The sequence below is a fragment of the Lithobates pipiens genome, unplaced genomic scaffold (genome assembly GCF_037356315.1).
Source record: "Lithobates pipiens isolate NorthernLeopardFrog02 unplaced genomic scaffold, aLitPip1_a1.2 Scaffold_25, whole genome shotgun sequence".
Taxonomy (NCBI): Eukaryota; Metazoa; Chordata; class Amphibia; order Anura; family Ranidae; genus Lithobates; species Lithobates pipiens.
The window spans coordinates 56762083-56786587 of NW_027507787.1; the positions used below are offsets into that span (position 1 = coordinate 56762083).

Here is a 24505-nt window from a genome sequence, read left to right on the forward strand (position 1 = left end):
TATACAATTACCAATTACACACACACACATATATGTATATATATATATATATATATATATATATATATATATATATATATATATATATATATATATATTTCTATACAATTTTTTATATCTGTGTGTGTATATATTTATATCTGTTGTGTCCGTATGTGTATGTATATATATATATATATATATATATATATATATATATATATATATATATCTGTATGTGTGTATATATAGATATATCCTCCGAGTCCTTCACATTTGTTTATAAGGCTGGGTTCACACTGCTGCGGGGGGAGAACCGGATGCGATTCGCACCGCAAATCACATCCGATCTCCGTAGCGATGCGAGTGCAGCCATACAGATAGTATGGCGGAATTCGCATCGCTCCCGCAGCAAACTCGCACGGGACCCTTTTTTTGGTCCGCAACAGAATCGAATCGTATGGGGGTTCACACCATGCGATCCGATTCCTGTGCGAGTCGGCAGATCGCACTGCGATATGCGGATGGAACTGGGGGTGTCATTAACATATCATTGACACTCCCAGCCGTTCGCATAGGGCAGTGGGAGTAATGCGATGCGGGAAAACGCCGCGGATTCGCGGCGTTCCCGCATCGCAGCGGTGTGAACCCGGCCTAAGGCTGGGTTCACACTGCTGCGGTTACGAGAACCGGATGTGATTCACACCGCACTGTAGTGCAAATCACATCCGATCTCTGTGCGATGCGAGTTCAGCCTTAGGCCAGGTTCACACTATAGCGATGCGGGAATGCCGAGAATCCGCGGCGTTTTACCGCATCACACACCTCCCGCCGGCAGTTCACACTGCCCTATGCGGACGGCTGGGAGTGTCAATGATATGTTAATGACACCCCCAGTTCCGTCCGCATATCGCAGTGCGATCTGCAGACTCGCACAGGAATCGGATCGCATGGTGTGAACACCCATGCGATCCGATTCTGTTGCGGACCAAAAAAAGGGTCCCGTGCGAGTTTGCTGCGGGAGCGATGCGAATTCAGCCATACTATCTGTATGGCTGAACTCGCATCGCTACGGAGATCGGATGTGATTTGCACTGCAGTGCGGTGCGAATCACATCCGGATCTCCCCCCGCAGCAGTGTGAACCCGGCCTAAATAGTATGGCTGAATTTGCATCGCACCCGCCCCAAACTCGCACAGGACCCTTTTTTTGGTCCGCAGCAGAATCGGATCGCATGGGTGTTCACACCATGCGATCTGATTCCTGTCCGAGTTTGCAGATCGCACTGCAATATGCGAACTGATCTGGGAGTGTCATTAACGTTTCACTGACACTCCCAGCAGTTCGCATAGGGCAGTGACTGTATTTTTATTTTTAATTTATATTTTTAATTTATTTAATTTATTTAATTTATTTAATATTTAATTTTTAATATTTAATATTTAATTTAATTTATAATTTAACAATATTTTTATTGTTATGCTTTTTAAAATTATTTAGAACTATTTAATATATATATATTTATTGTTTTTATATGAATGGTACATGTCTGCATGATAAATAAAGTACAATCATTTCAGATTACACCATTCACATAAATGTGCACATGTGTTATGCTTATGTATTAATCATTGTAATGTTTTACAGTTATGGGGTGTCTCTTTATTGGTTAGGGAGATTATATCTTTAATATTTTATTAATATGTGCAGTGTATGTGGAATGCTTCGTATTTAACTTTGGGGTTCTGATACTGAAATCTCATGAGCTATCGTGAGATTACAGAAACAGAAGCCGTTCAGGATTCTCAGAGCGTTTGTAGATCACATCTATTCTCAATGGGAGAAGTGATCTACATGATATATTAAGCTGCCACATGGGGGAGAACAAATATCTCCGAGAACAGCAGAGAACTCGAGAGATACAAAATATCAAAATATACTAAACGGACACCTTAACCCAGATCATAACTGAGAGATATTAAATCTCAAATATAATAAACGGGTAACAAAGCTTTGCAGGGAGCGTTCCCTTTTACATGGGGGAAAACAGATTTAAATTAGCTTGGAATAAAAGTAACTTCTTGTATAAGAAAATTATATCAAACTATATCCATTAAACGAGATTAAGATGGAACTTAAAATAATAGCCATAAGACCACTCTCTTGGATAGGACGAAAATAAGATGATAATACTCCCAAAAATACTATGCAAGTTTCAGATGATCCCAATAACATTACCCCAGACATATTTGAAAGTATTAAAAGCAATGATATCAAGATTCATATGGCAAAATAAGAAACCGAGGATACAGCACACAGTTTTTAGTAAGGATAAAGCACATGGGAGGGTTGGCTGCACCAGATATAAAAAGATATTATGATGCGATAGTGTTAGCACGGATGGTTGAGTAGACTAGGATAAAAAACAAACAAAAAAAAACAAACAATAAAAGAATGGTGGAGGTAGAGAATACACGGAGTAAAACACAATTAAATAAGAATATGTGGGTGCCACATAAATATAGAACACTAAATGAAAAAGTCCCCAAACTAACTAGAAATGTTTTCCGAGTTTGGGATAGATTGCACAGACAAGCAAAATTGGAAACTAATTCATCCTTAATTTCATTAACAGGCACAATTTATTTTATTTTTTTACCAGGGAACAGGGCACAATTAACAGAGCAACAAATAAATAAAATACTGAGAGCTGTAAAACTGTTATTCGGTAGATAGTAACACCATTGAGATGAAATATAAATGTCTGGCTAGATGGTGTATAAAGCACAAATATCAACCAGAGAAATCTCCATTGTGTTAGAGAGGCTGTAACTTGCATGGCACTATGACCGACTTATGGTGGGAATGCCCAAAGATACGGGAATATTGGCGGGAGGTGCGGCAAAAGATAGTCGAGATTACTGAAACGGAGGTACAAGATTATCTGTGGAGTGGTTTATTCCACATTACAAATGATACAATAAAACAATATAAGAATACAATAGTTCAGTTTTTGTTAAATGCAGCCAAAGGAGTAATACCAAAAAAAAGGCTTGACCTAGAAAGACCCTTTGCTCAGTATTTAGTAGAAGCACCCTTTTGATCTAATACAGCCATGAGGCTTTTTGGGAAAGATGCAACACGTTTTTCACACCTGGATTTGGGGATCCTTTGTCATTCCTCCTTGCAGATCCTCTTCAGTTCTGTCAGGTTGGATGGTAAACGTTGGTGGACAGCCATTTTTAGGTCTCTCCAGAGATGCTCAATTGGGTTTAAGTCAGGGCTCTGGCTGGGCCACTCAAGAACAGTCACCGAGTTATTATTATACACGATTTATATAGCACCAGTTTACTTTGCGCTTTACAATGTATAGGGGGGGGGGGCAACACAATTATAGTACAATACAAAAAGGTACAGGAGGGCCCTGTTCGTAGAGCTTACATTCTAAAGGTAGGGGGTGGTGGTACAAAAGGTAATAGCTGCAGAGAAGGATTTGATGGGGGTGTTTTGACAGTTTTTTTGACAGCGTTGTTGTAAAGCCACTCCATTATTTTAACTGTGTGCTTAGGGTCATTGTCTTGTTGGAAGGTAAACCTTTAGCCCAGTCTGAGGTCCTGAGCACTCTGGAAAAGGTTTTCGTCCAGGATATCCCTGTACTTGGCCGCATTCATCTTTCCTTCAATTGCAACCAGTCGTCCTGTCCCTGCAGCTGAAAAACACCCCCAACAGCAGGATGCTGCCACCACCATGCTTCATTGTTGGGACTGTATTGGACAGGTGATGAGCAGCGCCTGGTTTTCTCCACACATAACCACTTAGAATTAAGGCCAAAAAGTTCTATCTTGGTCTCATCAAACCAAAGAATCTTAGTTCTCACCATCTTTGAGTCCTTCATGTGTTTTTTTGTTTTTGTTTTGTTTTTAGCAAACTCCATGTGGGCTTTCATGTGTCTTGCACTGAGGAGAGGCTTCCGTCGGCCCCCACTCTGCCATAAAGCCTCGACCGGTGGAGGGCTGCCGTGATGGTTGACTTTACTTTCTACAACCTTCTCCCATCTGCCAACTGCATCTCTGGAGCTCAGCCACAGTGATCTTTGGGTTCTTCTTTACCTCTCTCACCAAGGCTCTTCTCCCCCGATAGCGCAGTTTGGCCAGACGGCCAGCTCTAGGAAGGGTTCTTGTCGTCCCAAACATCTTACATTTAAGGATTATGGAGGCCACTGTGCTCTTAGGAATCTTAAGTGCAGCAGATTTTTTTTGTAACCTTGGCCAGATCTGTGCCTTGCCACAATTCTCTCTGAGCTCTTCACGCAGTTCCTTTGACCTCATGATTTCCATTTGCTCCGACATGCATTGTGAGCTGTAAGGTCTTATATAGACAGGTGTGTGGCTTTCCTAATCAAGTCCAATCAGTATAATTAAACACAGCTGGACTCAAATGAAGGTGTAGAACCATCTCAAGGATGATCAGAAGAAATGGACAGCACCTGAGTTAGAAGTGCCTTGCGAAAGTATTCGGCCCCCTTGAACTTTTCAACCTTTTGCCACATTTCAGGCTTCAAACAAAGATATAAAAAAAAATTATTTTTTGTGAAGAATCACCAACAAGTGGGACACAATTGTGAAGTGGAACGAAATCTATTGGATTTTTGAAACTTTTTTAAGTAATAAAAAAATGAAAAGTGGGACGTGCAAAATTATTCGGCCCCTTTGCGTTAATACTTTGTAGAGCCACCTTTTGCTGCGATTACAGCTGCAAGTCGCTTGGAGTATGTCTCTATCAGTTTTGCACATCGAGAGACTGAAATTCTTGCCCATTTTTCCTTGCAAAACAGCTCGAGCTCAGTGAGGATGGATGGAGAGCGTTTGTGAACAGCAGTTTTCAGCTCTTTCCACAGATTCTCGATTGGATTCAGGTCTGGACTTTGACTTGGCCATTCTAACACCTGGATACGTTTATTTGTGAACCATTCCTTTGTAGATTTTGCTGCATGTTTGGGATCATTGTCTTGTTGGAAGATAAATATCCGTCCCAGTTTCAGGTCTTTTGCAGACTCCAACAGGTTTTCATCCAGAATGGTCCTGTAGTTGGCTGCATCCATCTTCCCCTCAATTTTAACCATCTTCCCTGTCCCTGCTGAAGAAAAACAGGCTCAAACCATGATGCTGCCACCACCGTGTTTGACAGTGGGGATGGTGTGTGGAGGGTGATGAGCTGTGTTGCTTTTACGCCAAACATATCGTTTTGCATTGTGGGCAAAAAGTTTGATTTTGGTTTCATCTGACCAGAGCACCTTCTTCCACATGTTTGGTGTGTCTCCCAGGTGGCTTGTGGCAAACTTTAGACGAGACTTTTTATGGATATATTTTAGAAATGGCTTTCTTCTTGCCACTCTTCCATAAAGGCCAGATTTGTGCAGTGTACGACTGATTGTTGTCCTATGGACAGACTCTCCCACCTCAGATGTAGTTCTCTGCAGTTCATCCAGAGTGATCATGGGCCTCTTGGCTGCATCTCTGATCAGTCTTCTCCTTGTCTGAGCTGAAAGTTTAGAGGGACGGCCATGTCTTGGTAGATTTGCAGTGGTCCGATACTCATTCCATTTCAAAATGATCGCTTGCACAGTGCTCCTTGGGATGTTTAAAGCTTGGGAAATCTTTTTGTATCCAAATCCAGCTTTAAACTTCTCCACAACAGTATTACAGACCTGCCTGGTGTGTTCCTTGGTCTTCATGATGCTCTCTGCGCTTTCAACAGAACCCTGAGACTATCACAGAGCAGGTGCATTTATACAGAGACTTGATTATACACAGGTGGATTCTATTTATCCCCATCAGTCATTTAGGACAACATTGGATCATTCAGAGATCCTCGCTGAACTTCTGGAGTGAGTTTGCTGCACTGAAAGTAAAGGGGCCAAATAATTTTGCACGCACCACTTTTCAGTTTTTTATTTGCTAAAAAAGTTTAAATTATCCAATAGATTTCGTTCCCCTTCACAATTGTGTCCCACTTGTTGGTGATTCTTCACAAAAAAATAAAAATGTTATATCTTTATGTTTGAAGCCTGAAATGTGGCAAAAGGTTGAAAAGTTCAAGGGGGCTAAATACTTTTGCAAGGCACTGTAAATATATGAGTGTCACAGCAAAGGAATACTTAGGACCATGTGATATTTCAGTTTTTCTTTTTAATAAATCTGAAAAAAAACACAACAATTGTATTTTTCTGTCAATATGGGGTTATTTATTTTTTTTGATAAGGGGGTCTGAATACTTTCCGTCCCCACTGTGTGTGTAGAATATGTAAAAGTTCGGTTAAAGCCTTACCGTATCCCAGAAGCTCATAGAGTGGCAGTGTCTGAAGAGGTCAAAAGAATGCTCGAGCTTGATGTCATCGAGGAATCGCAGAGCGAGTGGTCGAGTCCAATCGTGTTGGTACCCAAACCCAACGGCACTCTTCGCTTCTGCAATGATTTTAGAAAACTGAATGAAATCTCCAAGTTTGATGCTTATCCCATGCCATGGGTAGATGAGCTCATTGAGAGGTTGGGGCCTGCCAGGTATATTACCACGCTGGACCTCACGAAAGGGTACTGGCAGATTCCCCTGACCAAGGAAGCTAGGGAGAAAATTGCCTTCTCTACCCCGGAAGGCCAATTCCAGTACAAACGAATGCCATTTCGTTTATACTCTGCCCCCGCTACGTTCCAAAGGGCCATGGACAAAACTTTGCATCCACATCATCTGTACGCTTCGGTTTATTGTGATGACATCGTCATCTTCAGCCCTGATTGGGAGTCACATCTTCCCCGAGTTCAGGCAGTCGTAGACTCCCTGAGAAGAGCAGGATTCACCATAAATCCAGAAAAATGTGCAGTTGGGGTGGAGGAAGCCAAGTACCTAGGGTACATTGTGGGTAGAGGGCTGGTAAAGCCTCAAATGAGTAAGGTGAAAGCCATACAGGACTGGCCCCGTCCCCTAACCAAGAAGCAGGTCAGAGCGTTTTTGGGCATAGTTGGCTACTACCGGAGGTTTATCCCCAACTTTACCACCATTGCTGCACCCTTGACTGACCTGACCAAAGGCAGAAAGTCGGTGATGGTAAAATGGAATAACGATGCCGAAAAAGCTTTTCAGAAGCTTAAGACAGGATCCGGTGCTTGTTGCTCCAGACTTTACTAAGGATTTTGTAGTACAGACGCTTCAAATGAGGGGTTAGGAGCAGTCCTGTCGCAGGTAATCAATGGGGAAGAGCACCCCGTAGTTTTCCTAAGTAGAAAGCTGACGGCAGCGGAGAAAAACTAAGCAGTGGCGGAGCGGGAGTGTCTTGCCATTAAGTGGGCCTTGGACTCCTTGCGGTATTTCCTCCTACGCAGAAGGTTTCGCGTGGTATCCGACCACGCCCCACTGACCTGGATGAGGCAAAATAAACACACGAATGCCAGAGTAACGAGGTGGTTCCTGTCTATCCAGGAGTTGAATTTTGTGGTGGAGCACAGATCCGGGAGACTACATCAGAATGCCGATGCCCTCTCCCGGGTCCACTGTATGGTGTCAAATGGTGCCCCCAACACCTCCGCTTTGAGGTGGGGGGGGGGATATGTACAGGACGCCAAGGTTGGGTCCTGGACGGGTGCTATGTAGCGCCTATATTCGGGATGTGGTCCCTTTAAAGGGAATCGTGGTAGGCCTCAGGAGGTCACCCAAAAATGGGTGACAAATTCCGGGGATAGTTTTGGGAGAAGACTGACTCGCGGTCCTCTATATTTAAGAGAGTTAGTTGGGAACCGGAATTTGGGAGGCTCTGAACTGACATTTGGGTGGGAAAGAGCCTCCCTCCCTCCCTGACCACAGGGATTCGGCCCACAGGGGGTTAACAGCCTCCAAGAAGACAGCCTATAAGACAGGAAGTAGTAGAGAGGTGGTGGTGAGGAGGAGAAGGAGATGAACACCTGTCTGAGGAGCTGTCTGGCTGTGTTGCTGTTTTGCCGCTTTGGAGGCTGCAAAAAGATCTCTGCAAGGACTCTAAAGCAACTTTTTGGTGAAGACCTGACTACAGAACTGTAGGTGCTTTCTTTTCGTATTATTTGTGCTGAAGATAAGAGGACTTTAATTTATGTTTTTTGTATGCTGAAGAAAAGCTTTATTTTTTGATTTAATTATAAATAAATATATTTTGGTTTCACCTTATACCGGTTTATGCACTTAGTCCCGCGGAGCTAGTACCCACAAACTTTATATATATATATATATATATATATATATATATATATATATATATATATATATATATATATATATATATATATATATATATATATATATATATATATATATACACATATACATACACACACACACATATGCATACACACACATATATATATATATATATATATATACACATATATATACACATCTTAAAAAAAAAAATATGTGGAGAATTATCTGTAATATGGAGGGGGGGCAGAGGGATAGGGAAAAAGGAAAATGTATTTACATTTGTTATGTAATAATTTATCTGTATACATTTTGTACTGTATATTGAAAATTAAAGTGGATGTAAACCCTTACAAACACACTTTGACCTATAGGTAAGCCTAGATTAAGGCTTACCTGTAGGTCCAAGAAATATCTCCTAAACCTACACTGTTTAGAAGATATTTGGCAAAAGACAGGCACCGCTGTCTACGACGCATGCGCCATAGACAGCGTCGCGCAGGCGCACTGAGCGCGGCACCTGTCAACGGCGATATGCCGTGCGTGTCGGCTCCCGTGCGAATGACAGCGGCGGAGCAGCGAGACCCACTAAGAAGATAGATGCGCCGGACTACAGGGGACAGCGGTGACATTGCTGGCTCCTGTTTCATGTAAGTGACACATAATGGACTACTATGCGATGCATAGTAGTCCATTATGCTTTACCTTTGCAGGGAATGAAAAAGGAAGTAAACTCATTAGGGTTTACTTCCTCTTTAATAAAAACATTAAAAAGACACTTGCTTTTGCAGAGGAGATGGCTACAAGGAAAACTACCTTACGAGTGAGACTAGAAAGAGGAATGTTCCTTATGAGTTAAAGCAGCAATTTCTGAAGCACAGCTTTCCAGATGCAGATCCCACAGGGTAACAGGGAAACCAAATGAGGGAAGCTACATTTGAGAGATCAATGGCCATTAAAAAATAAATTTAAAAATGAATGAGCAGAAATCTGACCTTTGATAGTACTGCAAATCAAACTTTGTTTCACACCCATCTTCTGGAAAAAGAGAATTCATTCTACAGAGAAACTCCTAAAGCGGAAGCCCCGAGACTCAAACTAAGCAATTTATGCCTTCTATGTTGATAGCCAGGAGCAACGCCGCAGCATGGCACATCGGATCTCAGCACAGAAGATGGTGATGATCTGGCAGAGCATAGAGTCACAGATCTAACTAGGTTGGTGTACCACATCCACCAAAACCAGTACAGAGCAAGTAGTATTACTGGAATGCTCTTCATCTTGATCCTGCAATGCAGACGAGGAAGAAGTTTCAGGTAAGGAAAGGCATAGATCAGGGTATATTGATCCCATGGAACCACTAGAGCATACAATGCTTCTGTTTGGGTATTCCTGTACATGGAGACAAACCTGTCCAGTTTATTTCCTGGAGCCCCCAATCTGATGGCCAATGCTGCAGAGACAGCCAAAACATCCGATGCTCCATATGTTGATTAGGAGGATTCCTCCAACAACTAAGTTTACTGTACAGAAAGAGTCCCAAGGGGGTAGTCTTCATGTGGCGGTCAAGGGGGTGGGTAAAAAAAAAAGGGAATGCTTAAATATCAGAGGGAAAAGACTTCACAGTCTGTTCCCTATGTTTGTTTGTTTTTTGGAAGCAGAAGATGGGTGCTCTTGTCATCAGTAGCATTATTATTATACAGATGTGGTCCGCTGAGTCATCCTTTAATCATTCAAAGCCAACCCTTTTTGCACAAAGCTTCTGCAATCCAACACTTTGGCCAAGCGCAGTGACAGCAAAAAAAGGGGCAAGAAGCTTTGATCAAACCATCACAACTGTAGCTTAAATCTACAGCCATCTGCTTCATGAATTCAATATGCACGGGATCATCTGAAGCTATGGTTAGAGCCCTAAGGGATTTTAACCCATCAGACATGGTTTGGCAAAGTAAAGTTACAGTCAGGGTCGGGCCACTTTAGGCTATACTTATAATCCTTCTGTAGGCAGCAGTATAACCTGAATGTTGAAGACTGATTGTTTCCTCAAGGGACAAGAATTTTTATTAAAAATGTAACTGCTAAATATCTAATTACTAAAATAAAGTCATAATGCTGGAGAAGTTCTCAGGAACACCAACTGTAACGTTTCTAGACTTTAATACTAAGGTACAGATTGCCTTCTGTGACCAACATAAGTGAATCCCACTGATACTGGGCTGCTGATGTATTATAGGTTTCTAGGAACATGGGAGGATGAGAAGAATAGCTCAAGATTATCTGCAATACTATCTGGAGGATGGAGTTGCCGCATCAGTATTCCTAAGAAAAATCTGATTCAGAATACTTTATTGATCTCAAAAGGGAAATGATTGAAATAAGGCAACTTGGCCCACCAGATTGCACCTACAACTGAATTACTGGGGGGACCAATCTAATAAAGACGTAAAATTTTAATGACATCTTATAAGGAAGTATCTGAATCCTTAATGCAAACAATATTCCACTCACCGATTTGCAGGGATTTCTTCCCGCTGAAGAGAAATTTTGCCGTTTGGATCAACAAAGTCTTCAACCTGAAAAGGTTTACAAGTCAAATAAATAACAATGTCCAAGGGTTTTTTTTTTCTTGATCAATCATTTTCACCCTGCAGTAGCAAAATCACAGAATAGAAGCTTTAACTCAAGCAACTTACCTCAACCATAGCCTTTGGCAGCAGCTCAGATCTGAAGAGTTGCAACATGGAGTCCATGATATTTTTCCAGCCCTCACGCAAAATATCGCCATGTCTGTGTGCCAGGTGGAAAACAGTTTTGGCAGCTATCTGGGCCTTTGGGTTGCTTCCAAAAACAGTAGGAAGATTCTCTACAGCCTAAACCAAATGTAAACACTTAAATGCTGGCAAATTCAACCATTAAAACATATCTACAATACACTGCTTCTTCAATAAAACAAACTAAAAATACAAGGCAATCATCAAAGATATTATATAGTGTAAGAGTTCTTGATCAGAACTATTATGGTCATTCTGAGTTGAAAGAATGCATTTAAGAACACACTGATAAACTGCAAAGACAATAAAAACTAAACGTAGACATGCACATGGAAGAACAGCAGTAGCATTTCAAGAAAATAGGCACGACCATGTGGATCAAATACATGGCAACATATATGCCAACTGCTTCAGTATATTAGAGAGACAATAAATCAACCAAAAATCATAGTTCAGCTTTTGTTCAATGATGGGGAGTTATGGCTACTAGGACTCTGGTGATAAAATCTCTGGACCCGAGTTTCCAAGCCAACACACCCAGGCGTTCCGAATCGGGGGGGGTGTGGAATCGGCACTGGACACACTTGTGATCCCGTTACTTTCAATGGCACCCCAATTGCGGTGTGATAATGCCACGGTTGTCAGGGGACAAATCTCTGCAAAATCATGCACACAAAACCACAGGACTCCTATCGCCCAAAAAAAGTTCAGTAACACTTAGGTGCGAACAGAGAAGTCAATACAAGAGAATGGTTATGAGAAAGCCTCAAAGGATTAATTTAAGCAAGATTTTTCCTTTATATTCTTTGTGTAGTTATTTAAAATAAAACTCTATTTAATTTTAAATTTAAATTCTTTCTTATTGAATATTATCTGATACCGCAATAGTCCCTACTGTTCCCACTGATCTTAGGAAATCTCCTCCCAGAGTTTTTTCCTATTGCTGAGCTATACGCTCCTCCTTGTTTTTCAATACAAGAGAATGTCACTATACTTGTAAGATATTTTTGTTTATTTTTTCATTGTGAAGTTTGCAAAAGGAGATGTGAAAACTCATGGGAGGTGGATGTAGAGCTCTAGAATGTACAGGTAGGTGGCATACAGAGCTAGGAGTTACAGCAGGGAGATCTCCCCAACAGAAACGTCAAGAGACACAAGCCAAGGAGTGACTCATTCCACTGGGCTCATTCTATAACTGAAATTTAATTACTTGGTATACAAACCCCAAAGTAGTCAAAAGCATGCCAATTTAACAGTTTGAAAATCTCACCTCACTACTAAGAGTTGTAAACTTGCACAGGGAAATGATGAGGTTGTCAAAAACATCACTTAATCCATAGTGAGCTGATATCATTGCACATTTCCTAAAATAAATACAAAATTAAGTCTGTGGTAGGCGTACAAAACTGTTATAAACCCAGCCCGTTCCTTCACAGGGTGTTTAAGATCAAGGCATCCAATTATTTTAACTTTATTATTTGGCACCATTCTCTGAAAGTATATACTATACACAGAAGTACAATGGTGTGAATAATAAAATTGCTGAAGCACCACCGAAACAGTATGGATATGTATATTCTGTGGTTGATTTACTAAAACTGAAGGGCGCAAAATCTGGTGCAGCTCTGCATTAAAAAAAAAAAAAAAAAAAAAAACAGCTTCCAGGTTTTTTTTGTCAAAGCTTAATTGAACAAGCTGAAGTTTGAAGCGGATTGGCCATCATGCACAGATGCACCAGATTTTTAAATCTGCAGTTTTATTAAACCAACCTCTGTTATTAGCTGAATTCAGTAAAAGACAATGAAGAAACACCACAGTACCAAACGACAACCCAAATCATTTGTGGAAATGGCTCTGGCATTATGCAAACAATGACAAATTAAAACATAAAACTATTATCTCTATGTTCCCCGGCAATTTCTCTTGCAACCTTACTATTGAATTAGACCAAGAGAATACTTACTTCAAATGTGCCTGTGGTGCCTGAGTTGTCTGCAATATTGTTCCACCAATGTATAAAACATACAAGCATGGTATACTGTACATGATGCAGCTAGTTATAGCATAAAGTACTAGTTGGTCAAGTGCAGAAGGTAAGCAAATTAAAGGGCATAATCCAGGTAAAACTTTAGGCTGGTTCACATATGGGGGTGTGGTTGGCTCTCAACGGAGCCGATTCACACATGCCCGAGGCAGCCATGGTCTGCAAGACAAAAAGGTTTCTGTGTGTGTTTGGGTATGGTACAGGTGCAAACTCAGGCAAAAATTCACACAGGATTTACACTTAACCCAGTGAACAGGAACGCACTGGACCCCCCCATGCTGGGAACCGTGGCCGCACATATGTGAACCCGGCCTTAATAAAGTTCTATTACAGTTTTCTGTTTAGCCAACTCAGGACACTTGTGACTCGATTCAACCTGAAGTTGAGGGACTGAAGGGGCACCTAAGGAGAGTGATAGTACATTATAGGTAAGTATCTTTGCAGGTATATAGCCCATCTCTTCAAGATATTTTCTTGCTGGACTGGAGAGTAACCTATATATGAATTGTACAACATGCTCCCTTCCATGTTTTAGTTTAGGTTTCAAGTGCAATTTTAGACAAATCTGTCTCGTTTTAGTTTGTTTTGGGTAGAGTGGGTGAAGGCAAGAGCCACTGCTTGATTTATTTACTGCTCTAAATGTCTGTTAGGAATGGAAGTGTAAGCCCTTGTACACACGGTCGGAGACTCCGGCAACCAAATCCGTCGGATATTGTCCGTCGGATTTTGTCCGAAACTGTTGCACACACACGGTCGGACAAAGTTGTCGGAAAATTCGACGTGATGGCGTTATTTCGTTACGGCGGGACTAAGTTCACGCTAGTAACCAATAGCTTTGGTGTAGGAATTTGATCTGAGCATGCGTGCCACTTTGTCCGATCGGAATTCTCTACACATGATCGGAGTATGGAGTCGGAATATCCGACAAAACGGTGCGATCAGACACATTCCGTCGGAATCTCCCACCGTGTGTAAAAGGGCTAAGTCTCCCCAACAGTAGTTAAGAAATTTCATCAATATAGACGCTGACTGCAATAAAACCTTCTCTGTTTATTCAAAACAAAACAGTCATCTCCTCCTAGGGCAGTAAGATCACCAAATATGGTTTTGCTTTTTTTATTTTAGACGTAAATGATTACCTAAATCCAGAAATAGCTTTCTGGATAATGGTCTCTTCCATGCTCTTGTCAAATACATAGGAGAGTGCGGCAATAGTTGGACCCCATGTCATTGTGAAAAGATCATGATCATAACTTCCTGGAGTAACATGCAAGAAGATGCCCTCTGGGGTGGCTCCTCGGTGCAGCAGTACACTCCACATGTAGTTCTCCTTTACTAGTCCAGTCTGCTCTTCTGGCATGACTATTTCATCATTTCTAAAGAAAAGCAGATACAAATCCTACTGGTGAGCCAAATATCTAAATCAATTAGAGTTAGCCAGTTAAGCATGTAATATAGATCATATTCCTTTGAAAAATACAAATTATTCTTACATTGGCTAACAGAAAAAAAAAAACTCTAACTTTGCAAAGCCATCAATCAGCATTTCATGAAGCCAAGGGTAGTTTTAGACTAGGAGATTTGGGTGGACTTGACTAACAAATTAAACCTCAAAAAAATGAAAATAAAATAAAAACCTCAATTCCAGCTAACACTTTATAAGCAGTACAGCAAACAGTTGTTTCCTTTTGGGATAAAGGTTTTACACAAATTAATAAAATCTGATCATTGTAAACACTCCTATCAGTGTTAAATGGTTTGTTTCAACTTTTTAACTGCCACTTTGTCTGGACAGCGTGGTCTGTTAAAACTTGAAAAATAGATAGATGGCTGGATCACAAGGTGAAAATAAAAGGGGGGGGGGGGGGGGGACGAGGCTAAATAAAAATTCAGCTACCACATTTTAAGAATTGGTAAGCTGCAATTTATTGAAGATTTGCTTTTTGGGGTCTAATACTGCTTTAAACTTGTACAGCTAGCCTTAAAAGAGAAGTATGGGAATGTTTTTTATTTTAGAACCAGGCCCCTTTCACACTTGTGCAACTTTTCCTGCGACTTGGGAGTGCAAAGTCACATGACAAGTTGTACCTCATGATTCCTAATGATAACCGTTTATATCTGTGCAACTTCAAGTCGCAACAACTTCAAAAAGTAGTCCCTGCACTACTTTGGTCTGACTTTAATGTGAGTTGAGGTCCATAGACCTCAAGTTTACACAGGCATTCCCTAAAATCACGTCAGCGTGAAAGTGGCTTCATACTTACCTAGGTGGATGCAGAATCAATCCAATGCTGCATCTTTCCCCCATCGGCTCGAAGGCTGAGAACCAAGAGATCAAACACTGCTGATCACTTGGTTCTCATAGCTCTCTTCTCACTGGAGCGCTGGGTTATGGAGGGGGCGGGAGCGAGCGGCTCACTGAGAAACAGAGCCAGGTGCTGGTCCAGGGATGTGGATGGATTGCGACCACATGGTGGTGATTTTTTTCCAAGCCTGGACCGGCTCAGTGATTTCAGCCGAAAGTGTCTTTAGCCTACTGTCTGCTAATAACGGGTTACAGGAGTGCAAAACGAACTGTACTCCTGTGACCCATTTTCAGCAAACAGTAGGCTGACGTCATCGAGTCGGTCCAGGCTCAGGAAAGATCGCATTCACTTCTGTGATACATAGGAGAAGTACAACCAAAACGAGTTTTGGCTGCACTTCTCCTTTGAGCAGAGGTTGCGTTTTTTTTAGGTCTGTTTTGTCAAATTAGAAACACTAAAGATGACTATACGGTGTACAGTCTCTTTTAGATCGACCATTAACTATGTACTGCAAGGGCCTGCCTGAATTGATAGTTTGAATGGCTTGTTTAGGTGTTTAATTATGGAATCATTTTGGTAGATCTAAAGGAAATTGTATAATGTATAGTAAGCGCAATGCAACAGTCATTCTTTGAGCAGTAGCAACATGAATTGTTTCGAAGGACAGTAGCAGCAGATCAACTATTTCATTCTCACACCAGGCTTGGTAAGCTTGTGCTAAAGTGCAGAAGTGTGTGCATCACCCACACGACATTCCGAGACTGACCTCCTTTAAGCTTCTAGCATGAAAAGGAGAAATGAAAGCAAAGTAGTGCCAGAGATCACATCCTGTCTCCTGAGCATGGTAATCCCTGGATCTTTGAAGTCTGTGGTGTTGGATTTACTGAGCAGACTGGATTTCTGAACAGTTCTTAAGCTCTAACTGCCTTTAAAACAGCTGCGAGCATTAAAGGAAGCCCAGCTTCTTAACAGCTACACAAGGTACAGTTACGACAGCACAATGCTAACAGAAACCTGATCAACTGCTTATGTGGCCTGCAAAGTTATATGAAAAAGAAAATAAACAGAATATCAAATATTATAAGAAGCTAGCAATATCCTGAGGTTCAGCATCAAGCGGCACTATTCTTTCACAAATGGCAACAAAATTTACATAAAAGTTTTTGTTTTTTTAACTATTTATTTTTGCATTTCCATTCGCAAACAAAGGTACACTACCACATGACAAAATTTTAAATAGCTTATTAGTCAATTGCTTCAAGTTAAAGAGGGATTCCACCAAAAAAAAAAAATATTAAAAGCCAGCAGCTATAAATACTACAGCTGCTGACTTTTAATAAATGGACACTCACCTGTCCCAGGTTCCAGCGATGTCGGCAGCTGAGGCCGATCGATCGCTCGGCTCTCGGCTGCTGTAGTCACCATTCTAGGTGAGGGAATCAGGAAGTGAAGCGAATCGGCTTCACTTCCCGGTTCCCTACTGCGCATGCGCGAGCCGCGCCGCGCAATAGGAAATCTCCGCGCTGTCACTGGGACCTGTGTGTGTCCCAACAGACAGCGCGGCAGGGCAGGAAATGGCGTAGACTCCCACGGGAGTCTATGCCCGGAAGTGGGTGAAAATACCTGTCTTTGACAGGTATCTCCACCCCCCTGAAAGGTGCCAATTGTGACACCGGAGGGGGGGAGGGATCCGATCAGCGGAGGTTCCACTTTAGGGTGGAATCCCGCTTTAACTTGTCACTTCTGTAATACCAATAATGACTGTGATAAATACAGCATTACAAAACATCCCAAGCAGCTTGAGGGAACCTGAAGCAACCATATCTTATAAATGTCTAATATGTTATTTATTACAGAGATGACAATTTATGCAGCTTGTAAGCTTGTGCACCTTGTATGTTAACATCAGTCCCTGCCCCCAAAGAGCTTATCGTCTAAGGTCTCAAACTCACATGCATACATACACTGGCAAATTTAGACAAGAGTCAATTAACCTAGCAGCATATTTTGAGAGGAAATATAAGTACCTAGAGTAGGAGAGGGAATGTGGTTCAGAGGGCAGGAGGTGAGATGGGCATTTGAGGAAGTTTAGCAACCTCCTCTATAGTGACAGTGCCAAAAAAGAGGCGTTCAATGTGGTGGAAGAGATGGTACGTTAAAACGGAATTAAACTGCAGGAACTGTTAGCTATAGTGTGCTAGTAATGCACAGCATTATTAGCACATTATGAAAGACTTGTATGTCAAAAGATATCATCCAGGGCCGTGCTAGCTCCTGCTTGTCACAGGTGTCTCCATCTTCTCCCAGTCTAATTTCCAGGTTCCAACTGGTCAGCCACTCGATTGGCCGCAATGACGTCAGCTCCCACACAAGTGTACAAGAGTTATGTCATGGCACAGAGCCATGTAAAAAAATGTATGCAATGTAGAAGCAGTTATGACAGAAGAAACCAATAGGATCCTAGAACCCGTTAGAGTTGATTTTTAGGTTCAAATACACCTTAATTAGGGGAGATAACTGGACAGAGGCAATCTCATCACAAATTGTGTCTATCTTGTTATTGAAATGATTGGCAATGTCCTGGTCAGTGAATGAGCTAGTGGGCAGGGGTAGTGGGGGATGAAGTAGAGAGCTAAAAGGTTGAAAAGAGCTGTGGAGGACTGGGTGAGTGGGTGTTAGAGAGAGGAGAGAGGTATTATATTTTAGGAGGGCAGCTTTATACAGGGTAATTTGCTTTTATTTCTTCTGATGATAGTCCTTTAACCACTTACCGACCGGCTCCTGTACATATACGTCGGCAGTTTGAAGATGGATATCTCGGTAAGGCAGCAGCTGCTGCCACAACTGAGATATCCATCTTTTCAGGAGCCGGTCGTGTTTACGATAATGGTGGTCTCTGCGGCAGATTCGTTGCGAGATCACCGTTATTGGCGGCAGGGAAAGGCACACCCCCCCGCTTAGCGGAGCCGTCAGGCAGCCGCGGAGGCAATCAGGTCCCCTAAGTGCATGGGTATGGAGACGAGTGAGGCTAAGATGGCCCCCACCCGTCTCCATAACATAGTAGGGCGGAAGTGACATCAAAACGTCACTTTCGCCCATAGCTCTTAAAAGGCAATTTTTTTTCAAATTACATTTTTTTTTTTATTGCATTTTAGTCCAAATATGAGATCTGAGCAATTTTTGACCCCAGATCTCATATTTAAGAGGACCTGCCATGCTTTTTTCTATTACAAGGGATGTTTACATTCCATGTAATAGGAATAAAAGTGACCCAATTTTTTTTTTTTTTTTTTTTTAAAGCGCCTCGTCCCAAGGGTCAACAATGCCCATCTGCATGCCCCACTACTGTGCCCATCTGCAGCCATTTGTACCTGATCTCCTGGCGCTGTGAGATGCAGTCTAGTCAGTGGCCGTGCAGTCGTCCATGCGGGAAAACTGATTCAGTTTCCAAGCAGTGAGTCAGTGTTCTGGTTATCACAGCTTTGCTACACTGCACAGCCACTAACTAGACTGCATGTCACAGCGCCGGGAGATCAAGAGCATGAGGCTGCAGATGGGCACAGTGACTCGAGTATAAGCCAAGGGGGCTTTTACAGCACAAAAAATGTGCTGAAAAACTCGGTTTATACTGGAGTATATATGGTAAATGTTTAAGAGAAGTCTCCTGGCAATGTATCAAGTGTCCCCTTGGATTCTTCATTGGGGACAAAAAGGGTTATATCAATTTACAGGTCGGTAATTGTTGTCACTATGCCTAAAATGGTTGTTGGGCCTGCAAGTTTGAGCAAAGCATATCTACATCAGCATTCCTCTGCCATATCCCTGAGAAAAGTATTTCCGAATCTAGGGCAGAACAATTACTGCCAAATCTAATTTTGCAGGTTTGTTTTTTGGAAATTACTACTGCAAAAAAAAAAAAACACCACTACAGTGAACCCTCTTTTAAGGGCACTATTTTCAAAGGGTCATAGTATGGCCAATCTGAACCTATACATACAAAGAAAAAAAAGAAAACTCGCTGAGTAAAATGTTATACCCACCCACTAATGTTTAAAGGCATAAATATGAACAAACTGGCACAATGCTATACAAATACTTACTTGATCGCATGGTACATATCTTCTAGCATATCCTGATCAAAATCTTTTCCTCCATTGACCCCCTTCAAATTTTTTCTAAACTCCTGAGGAAAAAAGAAAGTATTAGCAGAACAAAAGGCTTGAAAATTTGAGGAAATGCTTTACAAAAGTGTCCAAAGTTCAGACCTTCTATTAGCTGCAGATAGTGCAGACAATCTTTTGCTTTGAAGTATTGCCTATGGGAAATTGGCAAACTTTCTAGGGAATTGTAGATGCATATAAAAAAAAAAAAAAAAGGGAGCATCTCAAGAGGGACCGATATAGCTTCTTAACCACTTCAGCCCCAGAAGAATTTACCCCCTTCCTGACAAGAGCACTTTTTGCGATTCAGCACTGCGTTGCTTTAACTGACAATTGCGCGGTCATACAACGTTGCACCCAAACAAAATTGATGTCCTTTTTTTCCCCACAAAGAGCTTTCTTTTGGTGGTATTTGATCATCTCTGTCGTTTTTATTTTTGTGCTATAAACAAAAAAAGAGCAACAATTTTGAAAAAAAAAAAGGTATTATTTTTTACTTTTTGCTATAATAAATATCCCCCCAAAAAAAAAAAAAAATAAAAAAAAAAAAATAAATATATATATATAAAAATATTTTGTTTTCCTCAGTTTACGCCAATATTTTTCTACATATTTTTTGTAAAAAAAAAAAAAAAAAAACGCAATACGTGATTGATTGGTTTGCGCAAAAGTTATAGCGTAACAAAATAGAATGTTTTATGGCATTTTTATTAATATATTTTTTTTAAATGGTGGCAATCAGCGGCATTATGGTGGACATATTGGACATTTCTGACACATTTATGAGACCATTGTCATTTATACAGCAATCAGTGCTATACAAATGCAGATTCCTGTGTAAATGACACTGGCAGTGAAGGGGTTAATCACTAGGTGGCAGTGTAGGGGTTAAGCATGTCCTAGGGGCATGATTCTAACTGTGGGGGGCATGGCTGTGTATGGCACATCACTGATCTTTGCTCTGATCGCACGGAGCAGAGATAAGCGACACTGTCTCGAGGCAGAATGGGGAGATGCTTGTTTACATTAGCATCTCCCCGTTCTTCCTCCCCATGAGGCGATCGAGTCCTCGACCCACGACCCGACTCACGGAGCTTGGCGCGTGCCCGCTTTTACGGGACCAGTTATGCCTTTACCTTGCAGAGGATTTTTTTTTAAAAGTGCGGTTTACTACCGCTTTAATAGCAAGCAATAGTATTTTGAATACAACACTTCTAATTTTTCATTTTCAATCACATTTGCGATTAATTAACCACTTTCAGACCGGACCAATTTGCTGGTCAAAGACCAGACCACTTTTTGCGATTCGGCACTGCGTCGCTTTAACTGACAATTGCGCGGTCGTGCGACGTGGCTCCCAAACAAAATTGACGTCCTTTTTTTCCCACAAATAGAGCTTTCTTTTGGTGGTATTTGATCACCCCTGCGGTTTTTATTTTTTGCGCTATAAACAAAAATAGAGCGACAATTTTGAAAAAAACGCATTATTTTTTACTTTTTGTTATAATAAATATCTCCCAAAAATATATAAAAAAAATTTTTTTTCCCTCAATTTAGGCCGATACGTATTCTTCTACATATTTTTGGTAAAAAAAAATCGCAATAAGCGATTATTGATTGGTTTGTGCAAAAGTTATAGCGTTTACAAAATAGGGATAGTTTTATAGCATTTTTATTAATAATTTTTTATTATTTTTTTTTTACTAGTAATGGCGGCGATCTGCGATTTTTATTGTGACTGCGACATTGTGGGGGACCCATCGGACATTTTTGGGACCATTGTCATTTATACAGTAATCATTGCTATATAAATGCAGTGATTCCTGTGTAAATGACACTGGCAGTGAAAGGGTTAACCAGTGGGTGGCAGTGTAGGGGTTAAGTGTTCCTAGGGGTGTGTTACTAACTGTGGGGGGGTTGGGCTTTCATTTAGTGTACACTGATCTCTGCTCCAATCACATGGAGTAGAGATCAGCGTCACTAGTTGCTAGGCAGAATGGGAAAATGTTGTTTATACAGCATTTCCTCCATTCGGCCGCTCCGTGAGACGATTGCGGGGATGCCCGCGGCGATCGAGTCTGCGGGTCCCGCGACCGGACTCACGGGGGTCCCGACCAGCGCGGGAGCGAATATTGGACGTACATGTACGCCAATATGCCTGCCCGTGCCATGCTGTCGACGTACATCGTCGTGCGCTGGTCGGGAAGTGGTTAAAAAAGCTTTTTTTTTTTTTTTCAAAGAGGTTTGGAAAAAACCTGAATTACAGAATTTCTGGCCTAATCTTACCTCCAGAGTCATTGGAACATTCTGCTTGCGAACATTGTGATTGTGTTGGTCAGTATTCAGCATGATGACAGCATAGGCCAAAGCAAAGCAGCCATCACTATGTGCAAAAGGAGTCCCATTTGATTTCTGAAGGAAATGCAAACATTTTAACTTTTATTAAAAACACTTTAAGCTGTAAAATAAACACAATGTACACTAGAGATCTTATTGAAGCATTCACACTTTTGGGATTTGTAAGAATCTAAAAAGAAAACTGATTGAGGCATCACCATAAACACTAAATTTACAAACTACTACAGCACTTGCGGTGCTTTACTATTTCATAACATGTGCCTGGTAGTAAAAATGTATTAAGTTACTATTAAATTAGTACTAAGGTGCTGTTACTTACCCTCCAATGTTCTGTAAAAGCCTCTAAAAGTCGATGAATCACAGGTGCTTCCCCTGGTAAGCGAAACGCTTCAAGGTAAAGCCTTAAAGCTTCATCAATTCTAAGACCCTGGAATTGAAACGTCCTAAAAAGAAACAACCTATTTCATTCATCTAAATATGACATTGACATTAAACATTGATGAAAAGCAGTCCACTCCTTATGCAGCTATCCCTAGACATTTATGATAAGCCTAAAACATACACTCATGTAAGATCTCCTCCGCTTATTTCGAGAAATGCTTTAGGTCGCACAGGTTATATTGAGACAATTCTGAAGTAAAATGAAAACAATATGCATAAAATAAAAAAATGAAAAACATTATGGTATCTGAACTTTAAAGTGGGTATATACCCCAATTTGTCATTTTTACCTACAGGGGGTAAGCCTATAATAAGGCTTAACTGTAGGGAAAATTAATATCTCCTAAACCTGTACAGTTTAGGAGATATTCCCTTTGCATGCAGCCACTGACGTCAGCAGCGAATGTGCTCTGAATGCCCGGCAGACGCTGCCGGACCTTGCCAAGAAGAAGGCTCACCCACACATGCGCAGGAGTGAAATCATTGCGGCTCCGGCCACTCACAGTGCCGGAGCTGCGAACCCCAAAGAAATGCAGAGGGCAAGATGCCAGCTCCCTCGGTATGGACCAGGCTGCGATACGGGGGCTTCGATCTAAGGTATTTCATAATGAGCTGGTACGTGGTGCATACTAGCTCATTATGACTTTGCCTTGCAGGGTTGTTTTTTTTAGATGTGCGGGTATACAACCGCTTTAAAGTTTTCACTGAGGGGCACTGCCTCCTATCTTACAAACTGGCTGGTCAAATCAAGTTTGATACTTTACGTTCATTCATAATTAGATAAAATGTGGAATTATTATTATACACAATTTATATAGCGCCAAACTTGACGCAGCGATTTACAATGTATAGGGGGGACGAGACAATTACAGTACAGTTCAATACAAAAGGTACAGGAGGGCCCTGATCATAGAGCTTACATTGTAAAGGGAGGGGGTGGTGGTACAAAAGGTAATATCTGCAGAGAATGATTTGATGTGGGGGTGGCTCGGGGAGAGTTACGTGGGTGTGGGATAGGCTTCCCTGAATGAATGAGTTTTCAGGGATCTCCTAAAAGGTGGACAGGGTAGGGGCTGATCGGACAGACTGGGGCAGGGAGTTCAAGAGGATGGGAGAGGCTCCGGGAAGTCTTGAAGGTGAGCATGGGAGGAGGTAAGAGAGCTAGAAAGCAGGAGGGGACGATTTGGCCGATATCTGCAGATGAGGTTACTGATGTAGATGGGGGTGATGTTGTGGATGCCTTTGTATGTTATGGTTAGCATTTTGAATTTTACATGGTGGGGTAGGGGAAGCCAGTGAAGGGATTGGCAGAGAGGGGCGGCAGTCACAGATCGATTAGTGAGATGTAATAGTCTAGCAGCAGCATTCATAATAGACTGAAGGGGGGATAGCCTGCCATTAAGGGTAGGCCATTAAGGAGAATGTTGCAGTAGTCAAGGCTGGAAATAATCAAGGAGTGAACGAGTTGCTTTGTGGTGTCATTAGTCAGGAAGGGTCGAATTCTGGAGATATTGCGGAGGTGAAGGCGGCAGGATTTAGCCAGTGATTGGATATGGGGGCTGAAGGAGAGGTCAGAGTCAAGGACTACACCCAGGACCCTGGCATGTGTGGAGGGACCAATGGTTGTGTTGTTGATATTAATGGGGGGGATCGTGAAGGAGGAAATATAACAAGCTCAGTTTTAGAAAGATTGAGTTTGAGGAAGTGGTGTGACATCCATACTCATATGTCATTCAGTAAGTTTGAGATCTGTGAGGAGATTGAGGGGGTGAGTAGAGTAGAGGCATGGAGAGATAGATCTGGGTGTCGTCGGCATATAGGTGGTATTGGAAACCATGGGAAGTGACACTCAAAGTGTGCTGACATAGGTAGGAGGAGAACCAGGATAAAGCAGAGACGCGGAGGCCAAGGGAGTGTAATTTGCTGAGGAGGAGCAAGTGGTCAACTGTGTCAAAGTCAGCAGAGAGGTCTAAAAGTATGAATATGGAGTAGTGGCCATTGGTTTTAGCAGTTAGTAGGTCATTGGTGAGTTTTAGTAGGGCAGTTTCAGTAGAATTTTGTGGGCGGAAGCCAGACTGTAGGGAGTCAAGAAGGTTGTTGTCCATGAGGTACCGACTCATTTGGTCATGGACAAGGCGTTCAATGAGCTTGGAGGCAAACGGAGCAGGGAGATGGGTCTTAAGTGGTTCAAACAGGTGGGGTCTAGTGAGGGTTTTTTTTTTTTTT

The 24505-nt window shown here is 41.7% G+C and overlaps 1 protein-coding gene across 12 annotated transcripts in view; it reads right to left on the reverse strand.

Annotated features, from left to right (window-relative positions):
* The window catches only part of GBF1 (golgi brefeldin A resistant guanine nucleotide exchange factor 1), a 323893-nt gene that overhangs the window by 78652 nt on the left and 220736 nt on the right, over positions 1-24505 (reverse strand). For all 12 annotated transcript variants that reach the window (XM_077454491.1, XM_077454487.1, XM_077454489.1 and 9 more), the window contains 7 exons: positions 22158-22281; positions 21767-21892; positions 19421-19503; positions 14154-14390; positions 12241-12334; positions 10893-11069; positions 10708-10772 (listed from right to left, as the gene is read on the reverse strand). In XM_077454491.1, coding sequence (XP_077310617.1) covers positions 10708-10772; positions 10893-11069; positions 12241-12334; positions 14154-14390; positions 19421-19503; positions 21767-21892; positions 22158-22281 — 906 coding nt within the window. The remainder of the gene's footprint in view (positions 1-10707; positions 10773-10892; positions 11070-12240; positions 12335-14153; positions 14391-19420; positions 19504-21766; positions 21893-22157; positions 22282-24505) is intronic.